Source organism: Rhineura floridana, chromosome 7 (genome assembly GCF_030035675.1).
Source record: "Rhineura floridana isolate rRhiFlo1 chromosome 7, rRhiFlo1.hap2, whole genome shotgun sequence".
Classification (NCBI taxonomy): Eukaryota; Metazoa; Chordata; class Lepidosauria; order Squamata; family Rhineuridae; genus Rhineura; species Rhineura floridana.
Window position 1 is genome coordinate 93620806 of NC_084486.1, and position 25586 is coordinate 93646391.

At 39.4% G+C, this 25586-nt stretch overlaps 1 protein-coding gene across 5 annotated transcripts; it reads right to left on the bottom strand.

Annotated features, from left to right (window-relative positions):
- Positions 1-288: 288 nt before the first annotated feature.
- On the bottom strand, positions 289-25586 carry TRA2B (transformer 2 beta homolog). Of its 5 annotated transcripts, none has more exons than XM_061636534.1 (9): positions 25436-25586; positions 17569-17702; positions 15670-15922; positions 14377-14565; positions 12100-12215; positions 11201-11287; positions 2769-2849; positions 1891-1964; positions 289-1219 (listed from the first exon to the last, which is right to left on the bottom strand). In XM_061636534.1, exons 1-9 carry the CDS (start codon positions 25469-25471, stop codon positions 1209-1211), a joined length of 981 nt encoding a protein of 326 aa, XP_061492518.1. In that variant the 5' UTR covers positions 25472-25586; the 3' UTR covers positions 289-1208. The 5 variants fall into 5 exon arrangements, with proteins under 5 accessions (XP_061492518.1, XP_061492520.1, XP_061492519.1 ...); XM_061636536.1 differs by having other exon boundaries at positions 15760-15922; positions 25436-25583; XM_061636535.1 differs by having other exon boundaries at positions 15718-15922; positions 25436-25583.

Consider the following 25586-nt stretch of genomic DNA (forward strand, 5'->3'; position numbering starts at 1 on the left):
AGAAAAGGGAAATCTCTAGCTAGTGTTCTTAAAAGCAAGTATAACAAACAGATCAATCAGTGAGATTACATTACACTAGGGACTTGCAGTAAGTTCAAAGGCCAGTAGGCAAGTTCCATGCCTGTTTCCAAGTTGTCTGACTTTAAAGTTTCTCATGTTGAAGTGTGGTACAACTCTTAACCTCTCAGGAGCACACACTTGTTTTTACGCAGTAACTGGGGATCTTCCCCACCTGGATCACAACAATGGCCTTCGGAGGATATGATGGTTGAGAAATGGAGATGAATCTATTTTATCAGGGCTTTTATTTTGTGTAATAAAACTATACAGTTGACTGAAATGAAAGACAGAGTTCCCACCTAATCTGTAGGATTCCAATAAAAGGAGAGGATACACTGTTACATTTAAGTGTATGCGAATTATTAACACAACTCCCTAAAACTGATGATTGAAGTTATTTTTCAACATATCCTCTTAAAAAAAAGAAAACCAAAATTGTTTAGACAGCTTTGCTCTTGGGGGGAAATTGCAAATTAATGGACACAATAATTTCTGTAAGAATTACAGACTGCTCTGTGAATAGTTTTAACAAATCTCCAGATCGCTATTTTTATAACTTAAAATGTACAATTCCTTACATCTGCTAGTATAAGAAACTTAACCTACTTACAGAAATAGCAAGGTACAATATGGATTTTGAGTCTGACTTCATATTACAGAAGGTAGTTGAGAGAGGTTTTGAGATACAGAATTTTGGATGCTGCTCTGAATTTGTAGTTTGCTTCTGTCTCCAACTCAAAATTTGGTTAAGTAGGAACTATGGGCTTCAAAGTAAGTAAAAAAACTTTATTATGCCACCATTTCAAAGCATATTAAACAGTTTTTGATCTTCAAAATACCCTGGAAAATGTAAAAAAAACTGAATGAAGAACTTTGGACAATAGAAAGCCTTCTGCAAAGTTCAGACTAACACACATGAAGAGGACATACTCTTCTCAAAACACAACTTTGAACAAAGCACCAACTACACAAATATGCAGAATGAAACAGCATTTTAAAACTTCACCAAAAGTAGTCTCCATAAAAGGTGTAGAATTCACCTATTCACTAGGCACTATTAGACTTGAACAAAAGTAACAAAGTATCTTGTCCACAAGTATGCAATCTCAATGCATTGTCTGTAGTTACAAAGTCCTCAGTTTCACACTTCAATAGCGACCTGCAAATAAAGAGAGATTTGAGAGCTCCATTAGACTCCTGGGTCTATGTAATTAATATTATTATATTTATCACCAGCAGGTCTCCAGAGTGAGTCACAACAAGATAAACTACATTATTAAAAGCAGACTGTGTATCCTCACAGTCTACATACACTATTAATTTAAAAGCTGGGCAACTGATGGCAACAGGAAAAACTTAAACTGGTCAATACGGAGTGAAAATTACTAGCTGCAAGAAGTATTTTCCCACATATGCATTATATGGCCTGGATCCAGACTTGCTCTTCTGGGAATGGAAAGGTCTTTGATCCAGTGGAAGCTCCCACTGGTGGGGGGGAGAAGAGGTGATTTATGCCAATTCCCACATCCCTGCCTATGCCACCTCTCATATTGTTCAAGAAGGTCCAATCTTCCGTAGCAATGTTTTTTTGTGCTGGGGGAAAGAGGCTACTCAGGATTGCAGGTGGAATTGGCATAAGTCGCCATCCACCTTCTGTAGCAGGAGAACTCTGTGAGCAGAATCTGCTCACGGGAGCCAAGCTTACATATATAAAAAGAAAAACTGGATGCATTATTCATGTTTAGAAAAACTTAATTGCATTCAATTTCAGCTAGACTTTTTTTTAAACTCTGTATTTCAAAATATTAATATATTTAACTTGTTACTTACGAGGTGAATAGGATCGAGACCGGGAGCGAGATCTGTAGCCCCCCCGGCTGTAATAGGGAGATGGTGATCTTCTCCTGCACACAGAATATAACAATGATGGTTTACGTTTTACTTAAAGTGTCTTTTACACAGTGGATGTTGTGTACTCACCAAGCTCTGGTCCTTTCATGCATACCAAAAGCAAAAACTAGGTACCAGATCATTTCTGTACCACAAGTTTGTTTTACTCTAACACAAGAAACTCCGGCATTCTAAAAAACCCAGTATTTTCCAGTACTCTCTGCACAATCCGCTGGAGAATTTTGCAGGATGGACATAAGAAGATAAACCAGTAAAAAACCTGCTTGTTTTTAGCTGAAATATTAAAGCCATTACAACTGCAGCTGGATATTTATATTATCCTTTAATTAGCATATCAATGAGACACACTGGTGAATGAACATGGAAACATCTACATAATTCTTTTTTGCAAGATCATCTTCATATTAGGTGTAATGGCAGAATTATTCTTGTGAGTAATGTGAATTATCTGTTAAAACAATTGCCATTTTTGAAGTTAATTTAAACCAGGCAATCTGTAACAGAGGCATGCCACTACTATGGATCAGCAGATATGAGAATGAATGCAAGAGCGGTCTCCATCTTCGACCTAAGTTAGGTTTTGACCTCTGGACTCAAATGTTTGGCAGCACATGTTCTCACTGAATTCTTCACATTGTTTATGCTATGTTACCAGTGATAATTAACTTTCCCAACATCTACCTCTTTTATTGATTCTGGAGGTACCACAACTGCTGGCTCTTTGGACACCATCCAAGCAGGCCATTTCAGCACTATATACATTTTTTTACAAGGTAGTAAGTTCTCTCCTAGAATACCTGTACATTTGATCTCTGTCTTGGGCAGCTCGCCACCCTCCTCCTCCTCCTCCTCCTCCTCCTCCACCTCCTCCTCCACCTCTGTGAAGACACAAGCAGAACAACTTTTGTTTCACAAATGATATAAAGGATTATGATCGACTCAAAAGATGCATCAGTATCACACCAACTACAGATCTTCATACAAGCCATGATTTGTGCACAGCCCACCATTTTAAGAACATTGCAAACTGGCGAGTTACAGTAAAAAAAAGGTCTATATCAGTCCCTACTATAGTATTTTCTATGTTCTGTGAGATTACTTTTTTGGCACCTATTACATCCAATACTTAAATGGAGCAAACATGTCAAGAAGCCTCACATGACACATCAATGGTAGAATATTATAGCTGTGCTGAATTTTTATCCTTGAAATTTGAAGTGTGAAAAGCACTTTGGACAAGCCTCCCACATCTCCAGTACCTTTCTGCTGCTGTTTGCCATCTCTTATTTCTACTTTTGCTGCTTGGGCACCATCTTTATTTGCACGAGTTTTCTTCTTATGAGTGAACCATCAAAAGATCACATATAGAACACAATGACATTGCAGGGTTATGTAGCCAAACAGATTTAGCTATATGATGTCATTAAAGCAAACAAAACAAACCTGCTCTCAGTTGGGTATAGGGATAGGAAAGAAACATTCCTATCACCGAAACTGTGCTGCCTTGGCAAAAGGTGCCATTCCCCCTTTTTGCAACTATATGGAGGTTTCCTTATCTTGGCCACTGAGACATGTTTGCTCTGCCCTCCCCTGCAAATATTTTCATGCTATTTCCCACATATCCCCCCCTACAAATTTGCAAAGGCAGGAGATCAAAGATGCCTGAGAAACTCAGTCCTGCATTTTGGTTCAGCTTTCATAACTAAAGTGTGAGGGTGCAAAGCTGACTAAAACTTTGGTACTCCCCAAATTAGCATAGGTCCAGCAGCAACAACAGTCCCTATGGGTGAACTAGATAATGGCCTTTCTATTGCATTAGGCCCATTATAGATTGTTTCTAGCTAAATACCAGACCATTTCCTTTCCTACAGAGTTTATTACCATTCACAGAGATATTGAAGCTATCAAAAAAGTAGAAGGCAGATATATGCAACTATAGGCAGGACAGAGATTATTCGAAGTTACTCAGAACTGAGTCCACTGAGCATAGTACAAAAAAACACCAACTGAAAGTTCCAAGATTGCAAGTGTTAAAAGTCCAGTTTGAGGAAACATTTATGGATGCAAGAACAAGCACAAAATGTAATTTTAACTAGAACCGTTATCTTATGGGGTGGCCAGGGGGAAATAAAACATAATGTAGTTATAACAATGTTCCTATTCTGGGCTTAGGTGGTAGATGATGCAATTGTCTTCAAATAATTAAAGTCAAACAGGTAAAGCCCTTATTGAATGAATTTCATATATGAACACACACACAATTGTATCCAGTTTTGTGGGTGGCTTTCCCAATCCCTCTTCCATCAGGAAAGAAATGGGATATAATGTAGGGGGATACTCCGGGAAGGGGAAAGTCAGTGAAAATGATGCAGAGGCAAATTGCATGAATTGCCCAAGTTTTTTCTGACTATGCAACACCAACATTTAGAACAGTAGAGTTATTGGATGGGAGAAACTTAAGTGAAGCTCAGCAACATACAATTTGAATCAATCAAAGGAACATATGGTGTGGCTTTATATCAAGCCACACACTGGTCTATTCAGGCATAATGTTGAATCATGGTATGGCAAATGCAAGGAAACTTTTTCAGTTTGAGTGCTGCATTCTCTCATGGATAACTTTTTGGAGCAGGGCAAGAGGCAAATCTGGGAGGGATACACGCATGCATACCCTCTCTCTAGGCAAGCAAGAGACTTACCACAGTTCAAGGACATATTCCAGCCATGCATGGGAGGTGTTGCCTGGAGAGAATCCTGATACAAGGATTCCAAAGGGCTGCATTTAGCACCGATGCCTGAGATTTCCTATGCACTACGTAAATGAGCCCAATCTTTTCCTGGGCTTGCATGTTCTCAGCCCTGCACAGACAGGAGTCTGGAAGCTTTGGGTTTTACTTAACTATGGCTTGTCATTTTGCCCAAACTGAGCAACTGTTGTTAACATTAACTCTATTTAGCTTAAAAACAATCCAACTTCAAACTGTGATTTAAGTATATTTGCCTCTCCATCAGCTCTGAGGAAAGTCCAGAACGTTTTGGCTCCTCCTCGCCAAATCATTCCATTCCAGTTATAAGAATGCTGAACTAAGAGATTGCTTACTTATTTAAACAATTTGCATACCACTTCATTACAACAGTCTCTAAGCAAGGTACAAAAAATTCAATCCAATGGAAATAAAATTCAGTTAAATTATAAAATAATACACCTTTCTTCCTCCTTTCCATCTGTTTTTTTCCTGTTGTATCTTAGATTTTAAGTTTGAGGGCAGGGACTGTCTTTATCACTGATATTTTTAAGCTGCGCAGGGAGACTTCTTTTAAAAAAATTAATAATAGTAAAAGTAGAAGTGGAAGCTTCCAAACTACTCCTCCAGGCCACTCAGGAGGAGGCAAGAGAGTACAAGTCTGAGACTAGGCTCATTCATACAGTATTAAACCATGGTTTAGCATTATGTGTGAACACAGCTGATGACTGAACCTGGACGCCTCAATTAGCCTCTGTGAGCTCAGGCTTGCAGGCTCTCTCCAACACAGCTACTGAGGACGCATTTGGAAGCTTTTGTTTCCCTTTCTGATTGATCGTGGCTTGTGGGGTGGTTTGAACCCAATGAACTGTGGCTGATCTTTAACTATGATTTCTTGAAACATATCAATTTCAAACAATGGGTTATGAAGCTGCCTTGTTTCAACAAGCCATAATTAAAAGACTGACCACAGTTTCCAGTTTGGCTGTTAACACCAAACTGTAATTAATAAAAAACAGAACTGAGATCCCCCTTCTGGTTGTGCCAGAATGTGGGGAGAGCTGTGCACGAACCAGAAGATCACACAGGCTCATGCCCATTATAAGCCATATCTGAAAGCAAATATATAACTGAATGAAGCCATCTAGTCCAGTACTGTCTACTCTTGACTGAAAGCAGTTCCCCACAGTCTCTGACTAAGGGGCTTTCAATCACCTGCAATCCTATCCTTTTAGCTGGAGATGCCACGAACATAACTATCACAGAGCTATCATACCTCCAGATTAAGATCCCTCAGGGTGGAGCATATGGTCGACACCTATGTACTTCAGAATTTAGAGAAGCACAAACAATACCTGTCATATCCTCTGATCTACCTTTCAAACAATGGCAAAAAGATATTTCTAAATTTGTTTGGCAGGGAAAAAACCAAGAGTTAAATTTAAATTTAAATTATTACAAGACGCCAAAGAAAGAGGAGGGCTGGGATTACCAAATTTGAGACTTTATTTTGCTGCTTGTTGCTTAGTCTGGATAAAGGAATGGATTCTATTGAGGAATAAAAGATTATTGGATTTGGAGGATCACAACCTGAAGTGGGGATGGCATGGATATCTATGGTATGATAAAGTAAAAGTTAATGTGGATTTTAATAATCATTTTATAAGACGTCCTTTGTTGAATATATGGAATAAATACAAAACAAGTTTTTTTCCGAAAATACCACTATGTGTTTCAAGTCAAGAAGCATTTTATAGAAGAGAAATGGCTGGAAAAGAGAAATGGTTAACTTACCAAGAACTATTAGAAAATGTGCATGGTGAATATATAATGAAAGAGAGAGAACAACTAATAAAGGAAGGATATAGTTCACAATGGTTTGCCTATTTACAATTGTTAGAAAGATTTAAAATGGACAAGAAAATGTATGGGTTTGAAATAAATAAATCTGATTTTGAAATAGGTTTGTGTACAAATGATGAATGCATAATTGCAAAAATGTATAAATTTTTATTAAAAATGGACATGGAAGAAGAACAAGTAAGAGTGTATGGTTAAGTGGGCAAAAAAATTTTGGTTATAATATACAAATGGATCAATGGGAAAATATGTGGAAAAAAGGTTTGAAATTTACATTATGCTATAATCTTAAAGAAAATTTTTATAAAATGATGTATCGTTGGTATATGACTCCAGAAAAGTTGTCAAAAATGTATAGTAATGTTTCTAATGTATGTTGGAAATGTAAACAACAAGAAGGCTCTTTTTATCATATGTGGTGGTTGTGTAAACAGGCAAAATTATTTTGGGCACAGATAGGTAGGAAGATGCAAAAAATTTTGAAGATAAATATTCAGTCAAAACCAGAATTTTTTTTATTGGGTTTTATGGATAAACAAAAGGAAAAGAAATATGGAAGAATAATATTATATATGATCACGGCAGCAAGATTACTATATGCACAAAAGTGGAAAATGGAATCGATACCAACAATGGAAGAATGGCTATTGAAATTAATGGACTTAGTTGAGATGGACAAATTGACATGTCTTATTAGAGAAAAAACGACAGATACATTTCTTAAGGAATGGAAGCCTCTTTTGGACTTTTTGTTGAAAGAAAAAAATGAAATGATGATAATGGGATTTGACGATTAATTAAGATAGACTTTGGAAAAAAGTGAATTTCGTACGTTTTAGGAGACAGGTTTGATATATATTATATACTTATAGCTGATCTGTAACAAATCGGAAGTCAAGTTTTTCTTTTTATTTTATTTTTTTTCTGTTGTATTGTTTTTGTTGTATTTGTATTTGTTTTTATAAAAATTTGAATAATAATAATAATAAATTATTATAAGAATTTAGAGAAGCACATCAAAGGAAAAGATGTACACATGACAGGAAAGAAACATGCTCCCAAGGCTCACTCCTACATGACACAGTTGCATATACCCTAGTCCCACAAGAATACAAATGGTATCACTAGTAATACTGTTACACAAATCTATGGGGCACGCGCAATGGAATACTGTGAACAATTCTGGTGACCTCACTGCAAAAAAGATATTACAGAGCTCGAAGAAGGTCAGAAAAGGGTAACCAAAATGACCAAGGGGAGGGAACAACTTCCCTATGAGGAAAGGTTACAGTATTTGAGTCTTTCCAGTTTAGGTACAAAGCAAGTAAAAGGAAACATAACAGAGGTTTATTATGCATGGTGCCGAGAATACTAGAACTTGGGGACAGCCAATGAATCTGAATTTTGGAAGATTCAATACCCCTTCACACAGTGCATAGTTAAACCATGGAGTTTGCTCCCACAAGAAGTAGCAATGGCCATCAACTCTGATGGCTTTAAAAGACTAGGCAAATTAATGGTGAATAAGGCTATCAATGGATACTAGCCATGGTAGCTACATTCTTCCTCCACTATCAGAGGCAGTGTGTCTCTGAGTATCAGCTGCTGGGAAATGCAAATAGGCAGAGTGCTGCTGCGCTCAGGTTCTGCTTGTGGATTTCCCATGAACATCTGGTTGGTCACTGGCAAAATAGCGTTGGACTAGATGGGCAGTACAATATCTCAGAGAGGACGTCAGGTGTCCTGCTCCCCTGGTGCATTCACTATAGCTGCCCAATTTCCCTGCTTTTAAAAGTTTGATAGAAATATCTGTGGGCTATAGGTACATTCTTAGACCGCAAGGTTTTTTGCCTATTAGTGAATTTCCCTGCTTTTTAATCTGGGAGGTAAGAAATGGGATCCTGTGCAAGCTTGCTGAGAATGGATTGATCATTTGCATGCTTATTGAGTTCAGTAGGATTTACTCCTATGCAATCATGGTTAGAATAGGAAAAACTGACCATGGGGGAGGAGGCGGGGCAAGGGGAAGGAGCGTATTGGGTGGCGAACAGGGAGGGGAGGGCAGGTTTGATCATTTGCACGCTTATAGAGTTCAATGGTATTTACTTCCGTGCGATCATGCTTAAGATAGGTAAAACTGACCATTGGGAAGAGGAAGGGGAGGAGGAGGAAGGAGGGAGTTGGAAGGGGATGGAGAGGGAGGGGCAAAGAAAGGGGCAAGAGGGAGGGGATAGGAGGGAGAAGGGAGGGTGGGTTTGATCTAGGGTTGCCAGGCTCAGGGCCTGAGAATGATTCTGTATCTTTAAGAGAAGAGAAAATTCAGTCAAGTGCAGGTTTTCTTGCAACACTGTAATGGGAAAAACCACAAGGTGAAATTCTCCCTTCCTGCTGTACAACTTTTAAAGATATAGAAGACCTCTTGGAGGCTAATGTGATGTTCCTATATTAATGTATATATGGTAAGTGTTGGTTGTTTAGAAGATACATGGTAAGTGGAGTGAAAGAGGAGGGGGAGTGAATGGGCAGTAGAATGCGAGATGATTGGCTGAGTGTTTAAAATGGCTGAATGTATAAAAGGAAGAGTGAGAGTGGAATCTGGGGGGGAGAAGGGAACTGAGTGGGTTGCTTGGTGGGGTTTAGAGAGTTGTTTACCAGGAGGGAGGTGGAGTTCAGATTAGTATTGAGTAAAACCATATGCTTATGTGCCTTAAGAAGAAATCTTGTTAATCTTGTTAGCTTTGTTATCTGTAATAAATACTTAATTTAGTTTACCAAAGGCCTGATCCTTGGCTGGGGTTTCACAGACCAGAAGGGAGGGTAAGGTAATGACCAAGGCTGAAGGGGAACTGTAACAAATGGTGGCAGCAGTGAAGAGAATAACAATACCAGTATTCAGAGTCTCTGGGAATACTAGTATTGGGACGTTACTGGTGGTTGCCTAGCAGGGGGATCTGTTGAGATCTGTGCTAGAGCGGGGAGAGAAACCATAAGAGAGAGCGGTCCGGACTGGTGGAGTCCCTGGTGGTGCAGGCAGTAGCCACACGCAGGTAGGAACCTGACAGAGAGAGCCAGGGAAGGACGCATCACAGCTGGGCCCGGCAACCCTAGTTTGATCATTTGCATACTTTTTGAGTTCAATGGGATTTATTTATTTGCAATCATGTTTGAAAATGGAAATGGATTGCCTTCAAGTCGACCGAACTTATGGTGACCCTTTGAATAGGGTTTTCATGGTAAATGGTATTCAGAGATGGTTTTACCATTGCCTTCCTCTGAGACTGAGAGGCAGTGACTGGCCCAAGGTCACCCAGTGAGCTTCATGAATGTGGGGGGATTTGAACCCTGGTCTCCCAGGTCCTAGTCCAACAATGACCCGGGGGGAGCGGGAGGGGAGGAGATTGGGTGGGCGGGCACTGGGAAAAGGGGAAAATCCTTTCCTTTCCAAAAGGAAAACATTGTGAACAGTATCATTCCTTTTCAGCATTTCCTTCACCTTTTTATTCTACAGCAGGCACATGTAGCCTCTCACCCAATTTAAACCAAAGCTGTTTCTGGCCACATCCACACCAGGCCTTTATTTCACTTTGGACAGTCATGGCTTCTCTCAAAGAATCCTGGGAAGTGTAGTTAATGAAGGGTGCTGAGAGTTGCTAGGAGACGCCCTGTTCCCCTCACAGACCTTCAATCAGAGTGGCTGACTGTTAAACCAGTCTGGCCACTGGAGCTCTGTCAGGGGAATATGAGTCTCCTCTCAGCACCCTTCACAAACTACACTTCCTAGGGTTCTCTGAGGGAAGCCATGACTGTCCCAAGTGAAATCAAAGTCTGGTGTTGGTGTGGCTCCCTGATTAGCCAAGCCCAGCAGCTGTGAGGCTTTTAGAACACTTGACAGTTGGTTTTTACTGAGCATGCCCGCCCTTATGATTGGCTTCCAGCCAAAATTTCTTAAATTAATTAAAAATCAGCCAGGCATTTTTTTAACTTTTAAACTGCAGAAGATGACGGTCAGAGTATGTGGCAAGGTCAGTATTAGGAAATTGCTACATGTGTCATCTTATGAGCTTTTGGTTTAGATTTTTTATTTCCTGCATTCCTACTCCTGCATATTAACTTGTGAAGCAGTTATACAGGAAAAAAAGCAACCGTACTGTAAAGGAGTTAAGCATTTACCCAAATCCTTGAAAATGGGTAATCCATTTTCCATGGCAATATATGTTGCCTTACAGTGCTTCCATCACATAAAGAACATAACAAGTACTGTGTTTGTTTGGTGTTAATTTAGTCAGTCATTTCCAGTTGATGGAATACCAATATAATGGAGGGATGAATATGCCAGGGCTTTTAACCCCATATCTGGATATGGATGCCAGTAAGATATCCAAAGTGACAACCACCAAACCAGAGAATGACATCCCTGAAAGGGACAATTACAGAACAGAATGTAACATCACACTTTAAAGCAGGGGTGGGAAACCTGTGGCTCTCCAGATGTTACTGGATTCCAATTCCCATTATCCTTCACCACTGGGCATGCTGGCTAGGGGAGAATCCAACATCTGGAATGCGGCACAGCTTCCCCATCCCATCAATCTTATTAAGCGGTAATCAGCAAAAAGTAGTTTTACCTATATGATCTGCTATAATAGTCACGGTCGTCATAACCTCCTCTGTCATAACCTCTGTCATAGTAATCTCTTCGCCGGGAACTACCGCTGTAAGGAAGCACAGAGCATGACATTAGGAAGAAAAATATAAAACCATATATAGATATACAACATAAGAAAAAAATATTGAAGTGTCTAAGTAAATAACAGAATCCAGGAGTATGCAGTATGAAGGAGCAAAGTGCGTATGCAAAGCATTTTCCATCAGTGGGCCTAGCCCAGATGCCATCTGGCCCCTTTCCTCTCAGACTCTAGCTATGTCCAGATGCTCTGTATGGGGCAAAGGGAGAAAGAGACCCTGGCTTACAAGCAATTCATGCTGGCTTTCCCCAACTGTTCTATTACTCCTTTTTCCTTCCTCCTCTCCCTAATGTGCCATTATGCCTTTCTTTAGACATGAGCATCACACCACCTATTGCCAACCTACTGTATTTCCCATTTCTAATTTTTTTCCTAATACCTCTGTACATTAACATTTAATAAACACCTATTGGTTTATACCTGCAGAGAAAGACCCAAAAGTATGCATTGTGTTACTTTTATTTAAATACTACACAGAAGGTTATTGGCGATTTAACATACTGAATGCCCAAGTATAAGAGTTTCCCAAATGCTTTTGCACAAAACCTTTTCCAGAAAATGTTATGCCTTCAGAATTTCTGGAAACTATAACTATTCTAAATTTGGATCTTTGGTGTACAAATCTAGATTCACATATTTTATATTCACAAGTGATAATACACCACACATACACAAAATATAGGTGGTACTACACTATTTCTTGGAAATCCTGGTTTTCAGTATCAAAAATAAAGTTAAGTCTGATTTATTCCAGATAAAATATACTTAAAGCAACTTACTAAGTAGGTCTCCCCATATAGATTCCCGGAGTAGGTGTATGAGGCCTTTTTGTTATTGAGAAATCAACTCTGATCCTTCTCCCATCAAGCTCCATTCCATTAGCACGTTCTTTTGCCTATATGAGGTTTATAAAAAAGTATTGTGGAATAAAGCTGTTCAAAATTCAATTTAATTTACATCAAGGACAATTTAGGAACAAGCTTACTTGCAGGGTTGACAAAAGGTATTTTTTCAGGTATTGTTATTTACTTCCCTAGGAAATATTAGTCATGCCTTCCTTATTTTTTAACTGTTCTATCAATACATACCAAACTACAGTAGATTAGTTTTTGTTACAAAGTTTCTTATGTAAAATAGATGCGGAGTTCATACATGCAAGGACCCGAGAACTTCGTCACTGCTCACATGCATTTTAAGAGAGAAGAGCAGCAAATGACACACATGTGCACTCTTCATACTTGGCACAGTATGCCATGCATATATTTATGGATGACATGCAAGTATAACAAGTTAAATTTCTATAACGTTTACTGTTTCAGATAATCTGGAAGAGGTCAAATCACAAACTAAACAGCAGGTCTCAGACTCCATCCGTACGAACTTTTAAAAGGTCCATGAACTGGGTACAATTCCACCTTTGCTCATGCTAGAAATTAAAACTGAAGTTGAGGTCCCATCAACCCGCTCAAGGGACAGAACTGAGTAGAACGCAGAGTTGGTTTAGCTCAAACATATAAAAGTTGATTACTGAATCTAGAAATTTCCAATCTTTGCTTACTTAAACTGTATTAGTAAACATACTTCACTAATTCAAATATTAATTTTCAATTTGTTTGAAGTACCCATTAGCAGTACATTTGGTTCAGTTCAGTATCTGCTTTGTTTAATTCAATTTCACTGCTGGAAAAAACACCAAATAGTTTACTGTGATTTTCACTAATGTATTAATGGTTTTCTCTGGCATATATAGAGGAAAATCTGGTGCGGAGTAGTGACTAGGGCTGTGAGCTGGAAAGAGTCTCCGGTTCAAATTTCACTGTGTTATTCACACACACACATGCAAGCAATGAGAATTGGCCTTCTCTGTAGAGTTTATAGGGTTGTCTTAAGAATGTATGTGAACAGATTTGAACATCTGAAACATGCTATATAAATTCTAAGGAGAAAAAAGCTAACACTTGAAGAACACCAGAGATCTAGGGAAAGGCTTCAATGTAACTCTTAAGTCATCCCATTACTAAGACATAACCCAGAAACTGCATTCAATCTGGCTCATGGAAGGAGCCCTGCTCTAGTGACACCTATAATAGCAGCAGCAGCACTAGAAATCTTGAAGGGACATGAATATTTAAACTTCTCTCTGGCTGCCAGCAAGCATCTAGTTAATGTTCTTGATTGTATTATAATCTTAAAGAAACTCCTCACTGAAGTAAAGTCTGCTTTCCTACATAACAAAAAAAACCACCATGGAAAAATGTTTGACTTCTGAGGCAATATGACACAAAAGTTCATGCATTTATTACTGTAGCAAACTATAAATATTTAGGATCATCATCCAGATAGTATGGACATTTACTTTCTGCTTGCATGCTTCCCATAGGCATCTAGTTGCCCACTATGAGAACAGAGTGCTGGACTAGATAGGCCTTTGGCCTGATACAGCAGGGTTCTTGTGTTCATTTCAGAAAAACATTATTTCACAATTCAACACATCTAACTCTACTGGATTGTGCCCTTGTTTTCACGTAAGCAATTTTGTTGAGGGTCCTTCCATGTTAACAAACAGCCAAACAGAAATCTATTGATTTCACAATTGCACCCCGTGTGCACTGCAATATGTAGTGGCTTAAGGGCTCAAATCTTCTTTCAGCCACAAAGCTCACTAGGTAACCTTGGGCCAGTGATTCTCGCAGCCTAAGCTACCTTACAGCGTGGTTGTAAGGATAAAATGGGAAAGAAGCATGTATGCAATCTAAAGCTGCTTGGAGGGAGGGCAGGATACAAATACAATTAAATGCACATGGCTTGCACAACCATACATTTTGGATTATCCTAGTATTATGAAGGCTTTATTTTGTTGATAACTCAGTATTTTTTAAGTTACAGCAACTAATTAGGATGCACTCTTGTTCATGAAATGCACTATTTACAAATATGGTTAACTTAAAATTACTTCTCTTGATTCAAAACCGACTGATCTGGAAAATATTTATATACCTTATTAGCACAGGATTTTGAAAAGTACAAAATATTTTAGAGGACAGATATCTACTTACCTCCTTAGCATCATCAACGCTTTCGAAGTACACAAAAGCAAATCCTCTAGAACGTCGGGACTGCTGGTCATATACAATTGAAACATCAGCAATTGGGCCATATTTGGAGAATACCTCTCTCAGATCCCTTTCTGTTGTGTACAAGCTTAATCCAAACACACCAAGACAACAGTTTGGGTCGGGATTTGCCTGTTGTTGTTTTTAAAAAAAGGAGTTCTCATAAGAATTCAAGATGTTCCCCAAAATGATTAATATGCTTTGGGATATAATATAAGAATATTATTCCTACTAAACGCAGAAAGTTCTGAAGACCCAAGTTCTACCCTACTGGGTGGAATCCTGGTATATCCAGCTTCCTTCCCTTTCCCCATGGAAAAAGGAAAATCAGAATGGTGCTAAGTCCTAGGCAAAATCTTATATTTCAAATGACATTCATGCCTTCCAAGCCTCACCCAGATACAGGTTGGCTTAAAGCTCATAAACAAAAGACAGAAAAATCTAAAATGTAAGCTATAATTTCTCATGCACAAGATCTATTTAACCTTTGCACTACACAGTATTTCTTGTAGCTTTCTGATTTGGGTCAAAAAGAATATTGATGAGTTGATAAGTTTATTTATTCCTATAAGAGATCATAAGTCTGTCTAGAGAAGAGAAAAAATTATTATGAGGCACATCTCTAGATTAACACTTGCACCAAAAGAACAACATAGCTGCAACCCATTGTGAGGTGGCTAAGGGAAGGATCCAATTAACTTATTCCGACTGCATCTTGGGGCTTCTGAGACCATCTTCCCCACTGCAGTCCTTCATGCCCTCTGAATAACTGCAGGAGAAAGTCAGGGGCCTGAAGTGTACCCTGATGCAGTATTAGGAGTTAACAGAATCTCTCAAGAGCCCTGGTTTGTGTAACGGATGCACTTTTTGCTAGCTTTAAGGAAAACCCTGTAAAGTGCAACATTACACAAAACAGCTGATTATGCTACAATTATTTTATCTGTACTAAATTATCAATGTCATATCAACTATTGTCATAACTTTTAAAAACAAATCTAGAGACAATTCACCATTTATATGAGAGTCAAATTCTGCACATTGAGAGACACAAAGACTTTATAGAGTAAAGCTTAGCTGAAAAGATTATCAAGTAATAGAATAATAATCAAATATACAAGTTCAAGCATAACCATGCAAAATATTAGTGTACAATGCCTTCTACATCAATGGGAAAAACCATCAAACACATTTAATACTATTTGTGAGACATATTATAAATCAACTTTAAACTTTTACATGATTTCTGGGTAATTTGAAAACTTTAGAACCTCCAAAGACACACACAGCTGAATTATCTCTGGTCAACTGCTGCCATCCCAGCCTTACTCTGTTGCCAACATGACGCCGACGAGTAGACATAGGAGAATGGCTGTGACTGTGTCGGCGACGATAGTCGCGGCTGTAAGATCTGCTTCTTGACCTCCTATGGGATCGAGAACGTGAACGTGATCTTGTATAATGCCTACGAGAACTCCTCCTTGATCTGGATCTGTAAAGTATGAAAACTAAGAATATCATCCTGAACTACAGGTGTCAACTATGAAATTCGCACAGCACCCATAAAATAACGTCTCTGTGTATTTCTATTCTTACAAACTGTAATATAAGCAAGCAAGAAACTCATAAGCAAGCTGCTTTTCCATTTAAAAAGCTCTTAAAATGTTGTAGAAAAAATAAAAAATCAACAACAAAAACTAAACATTAACTAAGCATAAAAAGACTAGACCAACAAACAGGAGCAAACGCCAATAGCCTCAGCCTTAACAAAACCACCATCCAGGGATACACCTGACCAATAATGGCCTGTCAAAATAAGATGGCCTTCACCAAACATCTGAAGATCAATAAGGAAGGGGTCAGGACAAACCTCCCACAGGAGGGAGTTCTGCAGTTTGGACACTAAAACCCAGGCAGCCGTTGTCACCAACGACACTTCTGATGAAGGTGAGAATGTGGAGCGGGGCTTCTACTGAAGACCTCAATGAGGATGTAACTGTTTCATATTTGAATAGAGACTTGTACCCAATATTATTGCTACAATGAGCTGAAGTACAGTAGGGCCCAGCTTTCCGGCATTCCGTTTTCCGGCATTCCGCTGATGCGGCAGCTTCCAATTAGGGGAAATTCCCTGTTTTAAAGCCGATTTTGCACTTTTGCAGCATTTTTGCGTGACACGACCCATTATAGTCAATGGGTTCCGCTTTACGGCGATTTCCGCTTTACGGCGGGGTCCTGGTCCCTAACCCGCCGTATAAGCGGGGCCCTACTGTAAGGCATAAGAACTTAATACTGTTGCTTCTAATTTAGATCCAAAAATCAGACAGATAAACTGCAATCATTTGTTCTTGCACTGCCAAGTCTTGCTATAGAGATGCAAGGAGCTAATAGAGATTATTTAAATCAAGATGTTGGTATGCACGTTGAGCCTCAGCCTGTTTGATGAAGTCTGTACGTCAGACACTATAGTTCTGATATGCCTAAACTTGGTTTCAGTCATACACTGACTGTGCCAAGCCCTGCTTTCATCATACAAATTCAGTTACAGTGGCCAAACAAATATTTCCTGAGCATATCCAACTGAGCAAACTCCATTAGAACAGAATCTCAAGGTTGAGATAAACGTTTGCAAGTGAATAGGGGTACGTTTCTCAAAGTCCTTTACCTAATTATACATGCAATTTGGAATTAGAGACACTTTCTGAACTAATACTGGTTATTTACTTGTAATGCTCAATCCAATTATAGTTTCCATATGAGGAAGTATCAATACAAGACTGTGACAATTAGCAGATACCCAAGGTAGCCTTGAAATAGCAAGGTAACAGAATGGATATTGGGCAGATGATTTAGCCAATGCCATATCCCTATGACACAGATATATCCTGTTGAGACTAGCGCTATAAGAGTTTGCTTTCTGCAGAAAGCTTTACAATGGCTTCTTGCTGCAATGGCATCTTCAGTCTAGACAAGGATATAACTTGTCAATCTTGTCTGTAATTGCAGTGCACCCACTATTCATACCATCTTACAGTCCCTCTCTCCACAACACCTGCTTTCCTCATAAACAGTAAGGTATTTAGATAAAAATCAGGATGACTTTTAGACACACCAACATCTTCCTCCAGACAGGCTTACCGAGATTCAGATCTCGATCTAGACTTCGACCTAGATCGCCTTGAACCCTCCTTGGACCTTGATCTAGCAGGTGAGTGTCTTGGAGACTTGCCGGAACCATGAGCACTTCCGCTTCTGGAAGCGGAACGGGACTCCTGCATATAGAAAAAAATAGTTCAGTTTAGTTTGAATGTTATTTCTCCAGTACTTTATTCTAAATAAGCTGTGGTGAAAGATATAAAAAATATCAATGATCTATGTCTCCATTATGTGTCCGGGCAGTTACCATTAAAACTGCCTAGATTTATTTATTTTTGGCGCCTGTTAAGCACTTTAATTTTTTAAACCCTGCATGTTTTTTTCTATTAAACAAATAATGCATGCATGTTTAGCAAAATATACAGGGACACATAAACAGACTAGTAATTACTTAGCGTAGTGCTTTCAGATTCCAGATTACTTCTTATCTTAACTTCATTTTTATTTCTTTTCTTCATTCTTCCGTTTCAAATTCTGACTTCTTTCATCTTCCCCACTTCACACAAATTGCTCAATATTCTATAAGTGGGACTTCTGGTCTGATAATTAGCATGCATTCACTTTCTTTTTTTTTCAAATTTCAGCTTCACTTATTCCTGAGCTTCAAATAATTCTCATTTATAAAACTTGTCAAATGGCGACTTCCGCATTTTCCTTCTTCAACATTAACCTTAATAAAAAAAGAACAGGATGAAGAATATTTAAAACTCCAGGATAGATATCTAGTGCCAAGACTGAAACTAGAAAAAATGCTATGTGTTTTGCACTATTTTAACTAAATATGCAGTTCTAGTATGACTTGACTCCAGCTTTGCAACTGTATTTTTTTAAAAAAACAATGTCAATTCAATTGGAAATGATTGATCAACTAGGAATTTGCTAGTTATCCCTACTTCAAAATTAAACCACTGAAATGAGATTTTTGTAGACTGTGATAGTAAAACTTCAAGAACTAAGATCCATTCCTCATATAAGCATTAAGAAGTTAGTAATATGTCCCAAACTCATCAATTTACATACTCTGTTGTTTGGTGTTTTTAAAAAAAATAAAAATGCATATAGAACTATTTTAAAGCCATACCAAAGAGCTTTCAAAAAGCAATTTAAGATACTTATTTTTTGTTTAAAAGACTATATTTGCAAGTTATAAAACAATATACCCTAACTTCTACAGCAATGATGGAGAAATGTTATGGCAACTTTAGTTTATGCTAACATTTTAATTAACTGTGACCTATGTCCAACTGAAAAGACTTCTGCTTGTATGAGAGTATTTGCTCTGCTCACAAATTCCATCTTTAAAAGAATTCCGAGACCTTCCACATTAAGAGTAGAGATGAACTGCCTCAATAGTAAAGGGTGGTATCCAATGAAGTGATTCCGTTGGAACTTCCCCACCCTCTCCTCTCCCATCCCCTAAATCTGTTCTGAGGCCACCTTCTGGAGCAGATTTGGGGAGCATGCAGGGGGTGCATGGGGAGATGTTCAAGTGCACAAATGGAAATCCTTCTGCCAATGGAGCTACTTCATTGGATACTGCCTAAAGTTTATTTTTTCTTTCTACATTCAGCAATTTTAAATGTTTGTTATATTATGGGTCTCTCAAAAACAAACGATAACCCTAACCCTTTAAAAAAATTAATCAGTTAATGTTAATTTACAACTAGAGTATTTAGGGTGCAATTCTGTAGGTAGTTACGCTAGGCTGAGGGGAGTCAGGATATGCAAAACCCTGCCCCTCCTCGCTCAGCTGAGACTGGCTAATTTATGGATTTAGGATATGGTGTACTTTAAGCCGGTGCAACTTCCACCTGGCTTAAGCTAACACCAGCTTCCTCGATGTAGGATTGCTTGGTAAGTATGGAAATACAGGCACCAGTGTTGAGCCTTTCTGCTTGACGTTTGTTGCCTTTGCCTTGCCTCAACCTCACAAAAACCAAGTGGCAAACAAGAAATAAATGCCCATGACCAATACATTGAAGCAAGGGCTGATAGTCATTGGGAGGATAGAGCAATTTATTTTCATCAGGAACCATGAAACACCCATGTTTGGTAGGTTGAATGTAAGCATCCATATCTGAGAAATGATCAAACTGGTTCTTCATTTATATAGAAAAGTGTTCTTTAACTCAGTGTATCTAGTGGATGAGATTAATTCAGTTTAGAGATTAACTGTAGGGCTAAAATGTTAACTTTCTTTAGTATTAACCAATCTATTAGTTAAGAGAAACTTAATATTTACAATTTTAAATATCCTATTTAAATAAAAACATTATTTTTGTCCATCCTGCTATTTATTTTCCAAGTCATGGAGTAACATCCTACTAACAATCCTCCCTTACTTCTGGAAACTTCTGGGCACTCTAGAAAGTAATTTTGATTAATGTTCTTGGATACAATTAGAAGCAGTTGAACAGAAATCCTTAAGATTCACAACTCTGTCCTAAGCAAATATATATTTTGTGCAACAGGTATGTGGGTTGCATGAGCCAAAATTATTATTGATGTAGATAATATACAGGCTCTATGTAATTGCAAGCAGACATTTTGTTACGGCAACAAATTAGCATGTGTGCTTGCTCAGGAAATATATAAATTAAAATTGAATACGTTTTCAAAATTCTTATGTAAATTATCTTGATTAAAACAATCTATCCTCTCTTATTTCAAGTTTCCCCCCTGCCGTGCTAGTCAGCTATTTGACAACAAACTACTCAAAGCAGAATTTGAGTTCACTACAGAAGATATCATGGGTTGGTAAAGAACTCGTATTCCCTTGACACCTAGATCTGGAAGTAAAGCACCATGATTTATGGAGGTTTCTTGCCAGTAAAGTTCTTTTGATACAACTCCTCCAAATAAAAGGCAAGACATTTTCAAAGGAAGTAATTCCCAAGACTCCAAAGAATATCATTTAAATGAAAAAGTAAAATATGTAAAGTGAAATGTTACCCTCCATTTATACTAAGACTATTCTCGTAAATGAAACTTCCTCTAAAAAATATTATGCATACAGAAGGTGTAACTCACCAAGCTCTTCTATGCAAACCCCAGTAAAAATGACAAAGGTAGCAAAGGAATGCATGAGATGGACTACCATAAGAAAGTGGAAGTAACTCGAAGAATAACCATTACTATAAGATGGAGTTATCTTCCTCATGTAGATTTTTGCAAGTACTAAATGAGACAGAATATGGCAGGCCCACCTGTTTGTTCTATTCCCTCCATTGCTCTGATGATTTAGCTGAGCATGCAGGCAAGCCCAGAAAGCTACCCTTCCTTATTTGGTAAGTTAATAGGGGTAGCTTCCTCATTTTTAAAAAATAGTCCACTTGTCTGGAGAACATAAGGTAGATTAGGTTTATGGCACAGTGGGACACAGGGCATATTCTGGAAAACATCAACTTACATGTCAAAGCACACATTAAGTTGTCATTCAGTTCATATATAAAGATTTCTTCTGTCAGCAATCAGGTCTCTTTAAATCCCAAGGTCTTCATTACCCTTCATCAGGTACTGGACCCATCTCCAATTCTTAGCGAAACCAGGACACCTTTCTTTCTACCATTCTTGAGGGATGTATTTCACCCATGATTCCTCATTGCATGTCTCCACAACTCTCCCCCCATTCATGCAGATCAAGGCATCTTCCAAACTATGGAATTTGCTCCCACAAGATGCAGTAATGACCACCAGCTTGGACGGCTTTAAAAGAAGATTAGACAAATTCATGGAGGACAGGGCTATCAATGGCTACTAGCCTTGATGGCTGTGCTCTGCCACCCTAGTCAGAGGCAGCATGCTTCTGAAAACCAGTTGCCGGAAGCCTCAGGAGGGGAGAGTGTTCTTGCACTCGGGTCCTGCTTGCGGGCTTCCCCCAGGCACCTGGTTGGCCACTGTGAGAACAGGATGCTGGACTAGATGGGCCACTGGCCTGATCCAGCAGGCTCTTCTTATGTTCTTAACTTCTGAGTGCCAATGATTTAGGTAAGTTGCATAATGTTATTTTTGTGCCATCTCAAGTTACCAAGTCCAGTCTAAACACCCAGTCCAGCTGCTAAACCCCTTTACTGCATCTTCCTCATCTAAACAGTTCCTGTGCTTCCATTCCTACATCACTTCTTCCCCCTAGCACTTACATACTCCCTTCCCATAGTAATCTCTAGTCTGAGGTAATGTTAATTGAATCTGCAGCAGCCAGCTAAAGCTCAGCTCTTCCTTTTCTGCTACTCGAAGGAATAGAAACTGCCACCTGGTGAAGTCTTCACCACTACTGTTCCTAGGCCTATAACTAGCAAATACAACATGTGAAGTTCTTTATTTTTCAAACTGGGAGTAGAGTAGAGTAAGGTGTTCAGATACAGAACCATTCTTATTCCCGGGAAAGTAATGCCATCACTCAGTGTCAACAAAAGAACATTGACTTGTTTCCAATTTTATTTTCTTTGGAGTGTGCCTCTTCTGTGAAGCTCATTCTCATTCTGGGCACCTATTATCCACATATTCTGAATGTAATCTTCACTTTCCACAGTATCCTTTTTATTATAAAAAAGCAGAAATCTACTTGCATTAAATAAGTCCCAAACACATTTCAATCATCTGAAAGAAAAAATTCAATCTAACCAAGGAATATGTAATGGTCTGAACATCTGCTCTCATAAGCCTAAACAGACACCAGCCTGATCAAGAGAGAGAAAAATTTACTTGGTTAGAGTGTTGGACTATGACCTGGGAGACCAGGGTTCGAATCCTCACATAACCATGAAGCTCACTGGGTGACCTTGGGCCAAGTCACTGCCTCTCAGCCTCAGAAGAAGGCAATGGTAAATCACCTCTGAATACCGCTTACCATGAAAACCCTATTCATAGGGTCGCCATAAGTCGGAATCGACTTCAAGGCAGTCCATTTCCATTTTTCAGAGAATAACACAATTTTCTATAAGGTTACACTATATTTTTCTCTCCCCCCCCCACTCAAGAAGAGAAAGGAAAACAAAATCATGGATTTCTTCACATCAGAACTTGCTCTAGCGCACTGGGGTTGATACAAATGCACAGTGCCATGCTAAAAGAAAACCATGCCTATTCAAAATGTTTACTCATGCCAAAGTTACTCAGGAAAGGCTGGCACACTAATGTATAGCTGATGAACAATAATGGGCTGAATGCCAGGTATCATGCAATAACTGAGTGCCAATTCACAGCCCAGTCCCGCCAAACACATGCGTATCCTTCAAGTTCCTTAAAATCAGAATGACAGGGAGAGAAAATCAAATATACTTTACACTCAGTTTTTAGATGGGGTCCAGTATAAGCAGAACATCACCTTAAGGGTCATTGCTCAGCAGGAAAAAGATGGGCACACTACAGTACATAGGGAGATTCCTGTGCATACAACTGAGTGATGCATATAATTAGAAACATATTTGCCATATGCACATACTACAAACAGAAATTGTTTTTATGCCTTCCTAAAATTGTAATGCTCAAACAGCCCTAAAGAACCAGTACCAGTGCTTATGCAAGGTTCTCTCTCCTCTTGCTGCCCCCACTGTGAAATTTATACTTCCCTCTTAGCAGGAGAGATAACCCACTTTGTAAGAGGGGATTTATAACTCACATTAGTGGCAGTGGCTTAGGAATTGGAAAAACACACACTGGAAAGGTTTCCTCACCTTAAGTCATTCCTTCCCAGCTCTGTCATGCACACACATAACCATGCACACTTTGAAGCTGAACAGGAAGGAAAATAGGATCATAGTGTCCAAGTTAGAATAGAAGTATCTCCTGGTTCCTTTTCCTTTCAACCCAGTTGGATCAAAAAGAGATAAAATGACAATGACAACACTCACCCCCCCATCAAGGCACTGATTGGACCCAGACCTAAAAGGTGGTGGCCTCATGTGCCTTCTGCCCATACTCTTGAGTTACACTTGGCATCCGTTTAGGATCATAAAGCTTTAAAAGTCATCCTTACTTTACCTTCTGAAATTTGTCAAGTGGCTACCTCCCACTTGACAGTGGCCCCATCAAAGTATCTCTCAATCATTGCATGCAATGCCTATTGGCTAAATTGCATACTTCCTTATTGTTAGTAGCTGTTCTGTGTAAGATTAAGGCAAAAGAGGCTAGTCTTTTGAAATGGAAGCTTGCTTTGCCATTTAACTTTTTTCATTGTATTTTGGTGCCAAATTCCTACCCCCTCTGTTGCTCACTCCTCTGAGCAAAAACTGACTTTTCATAATGTAGCTTTAAACAGAAGGCAACTCACAAAGCAATCCAAACCACACTTGCGCGGTTCGAATGAAGCAGAGGTGCCCTCTATCCAGCCCCGCTAGTAGGGGAGCTGTCGGCAAGGGATGTCCCAACACACCTGCACAAAGGTGGTAATCAGTGCACACACACTCCAGTGTATTGTGGAGTGGAACTGGGTATCACAGAATCCACTGAGTTGGGCCTTTGCTGTAGCAGTCTGGAAGATGGCACTACGAAGAGGCCTTTTTCCTGTCTGCCCTGAATGGTGAAGCTGTACAACCACACCTGGCCAAGGGATTGAACTGCCCCCCTTTGTCATCTGCAATATGGCAGGCACGCTTATGAGACTGGTTTGTATAACCTAGTGACACCACTCTTTCACATACATCATCACTTGACATGCACCCCTACACACAGTGTTATCTTGCTTAAGCTTTTCTAGTTCTGTGTGAATTCAGCATTATACAGCCACAAGAGTGGCTGTATTATTCTGAAAATGTACTCTTATTGCTGCTTACAACACATACACATGAAGAGTGCAATGCAGCTTGAAATATCCAATACTTTGAATTACTAACTAGCTCAATTAAACCTCATACTTCACTTGTTCTGAACCTCAGTTCCATATAAATTGATAGTATAAAGGTCCCCATTTTTAAAGAAAGGCCTTCCATTTAAGTTACCAGAGGTAACCACATTAATCTGATGCAGCAAAAACAACCACTTCCGTGGCATTTTAAAATTTAACACAATTTACTACAGCATAAGCTTTCATGGACCTAAGCAGACTTTACTCCATGAAAACTTATGCCTTAATAAAATGTCTTAATTTTTAAAGGTACCACAAGGCTTTTGGTTGTTAATTCAAAAGGAAGTATGCTTAACAGCCTATAAGTTTTTCGATTTAAACACTGTGTAGTAAGGTATTATCCATCTAGAAGAGTATCACACGTTTGATCCTTAAGGCGCTTCCTTGTAATCAAGGCCAATTAGACACCAGCAGCTATTCTACACGCACGCGGGGCCAATCCCAGCACTCAAGAGTCCGTTATTAGGATACTACGGAAAGGACCAGCGCAGTGTCGCTTTTCATATAAGTCTCTTCTGCGTTTAAGCAACGGGGGCCAAGCCCTGAATCCCCCCGCCGGGAACTGTAGTCGAGGTTAAGGTGCTTCTTTAGATAAGACACCTGTAGCACCGTGGTGGCAGGGCTTTTAAGTCCTGCGCGGCCATTTTGTCCCTGCGGCGGCGCGCTCATTCGGGTCACCAGCCCAAGATGGCGCCGGGAGGGGGCTCACCATAGAGCTCGACGTCAGAGTGCGCCCTCTTTGCAAGAAACGGTGGGCCATTTTCTCGCGCCAAACCAACACGCAACTCGCTAAAAGGAAAGGGGGTCGCTAGACCACTTTCAAACACAACAGCAGCTTCTCCCTCTCTGATCTGTTTGTACCTTCATGTCAAAGGCAGCTTCTTCGGCCCAGAGAAGGGAAAGGGGAGGGGGAATTTAACAAAAAAAACAGAACCGAAATTGCGGATTTTTTTTCTCTCCACCAAGCGGGCCGCTTATGCGGCGCTCGCAGGCTCTGCGTATTACCCGCTCGCCGTAGTTCTGCTCCCCGCTGTCGCTCATCCTCTCGCCTCGGAGCGCTCGACACTGACCACGGTTGCTACTACTAAACCGTCTCTTCGCGAGCTTTCTCTGCAGAGGAAGTGACGAAGCTACGGAAGCCCCGCCTCTGTGCCCG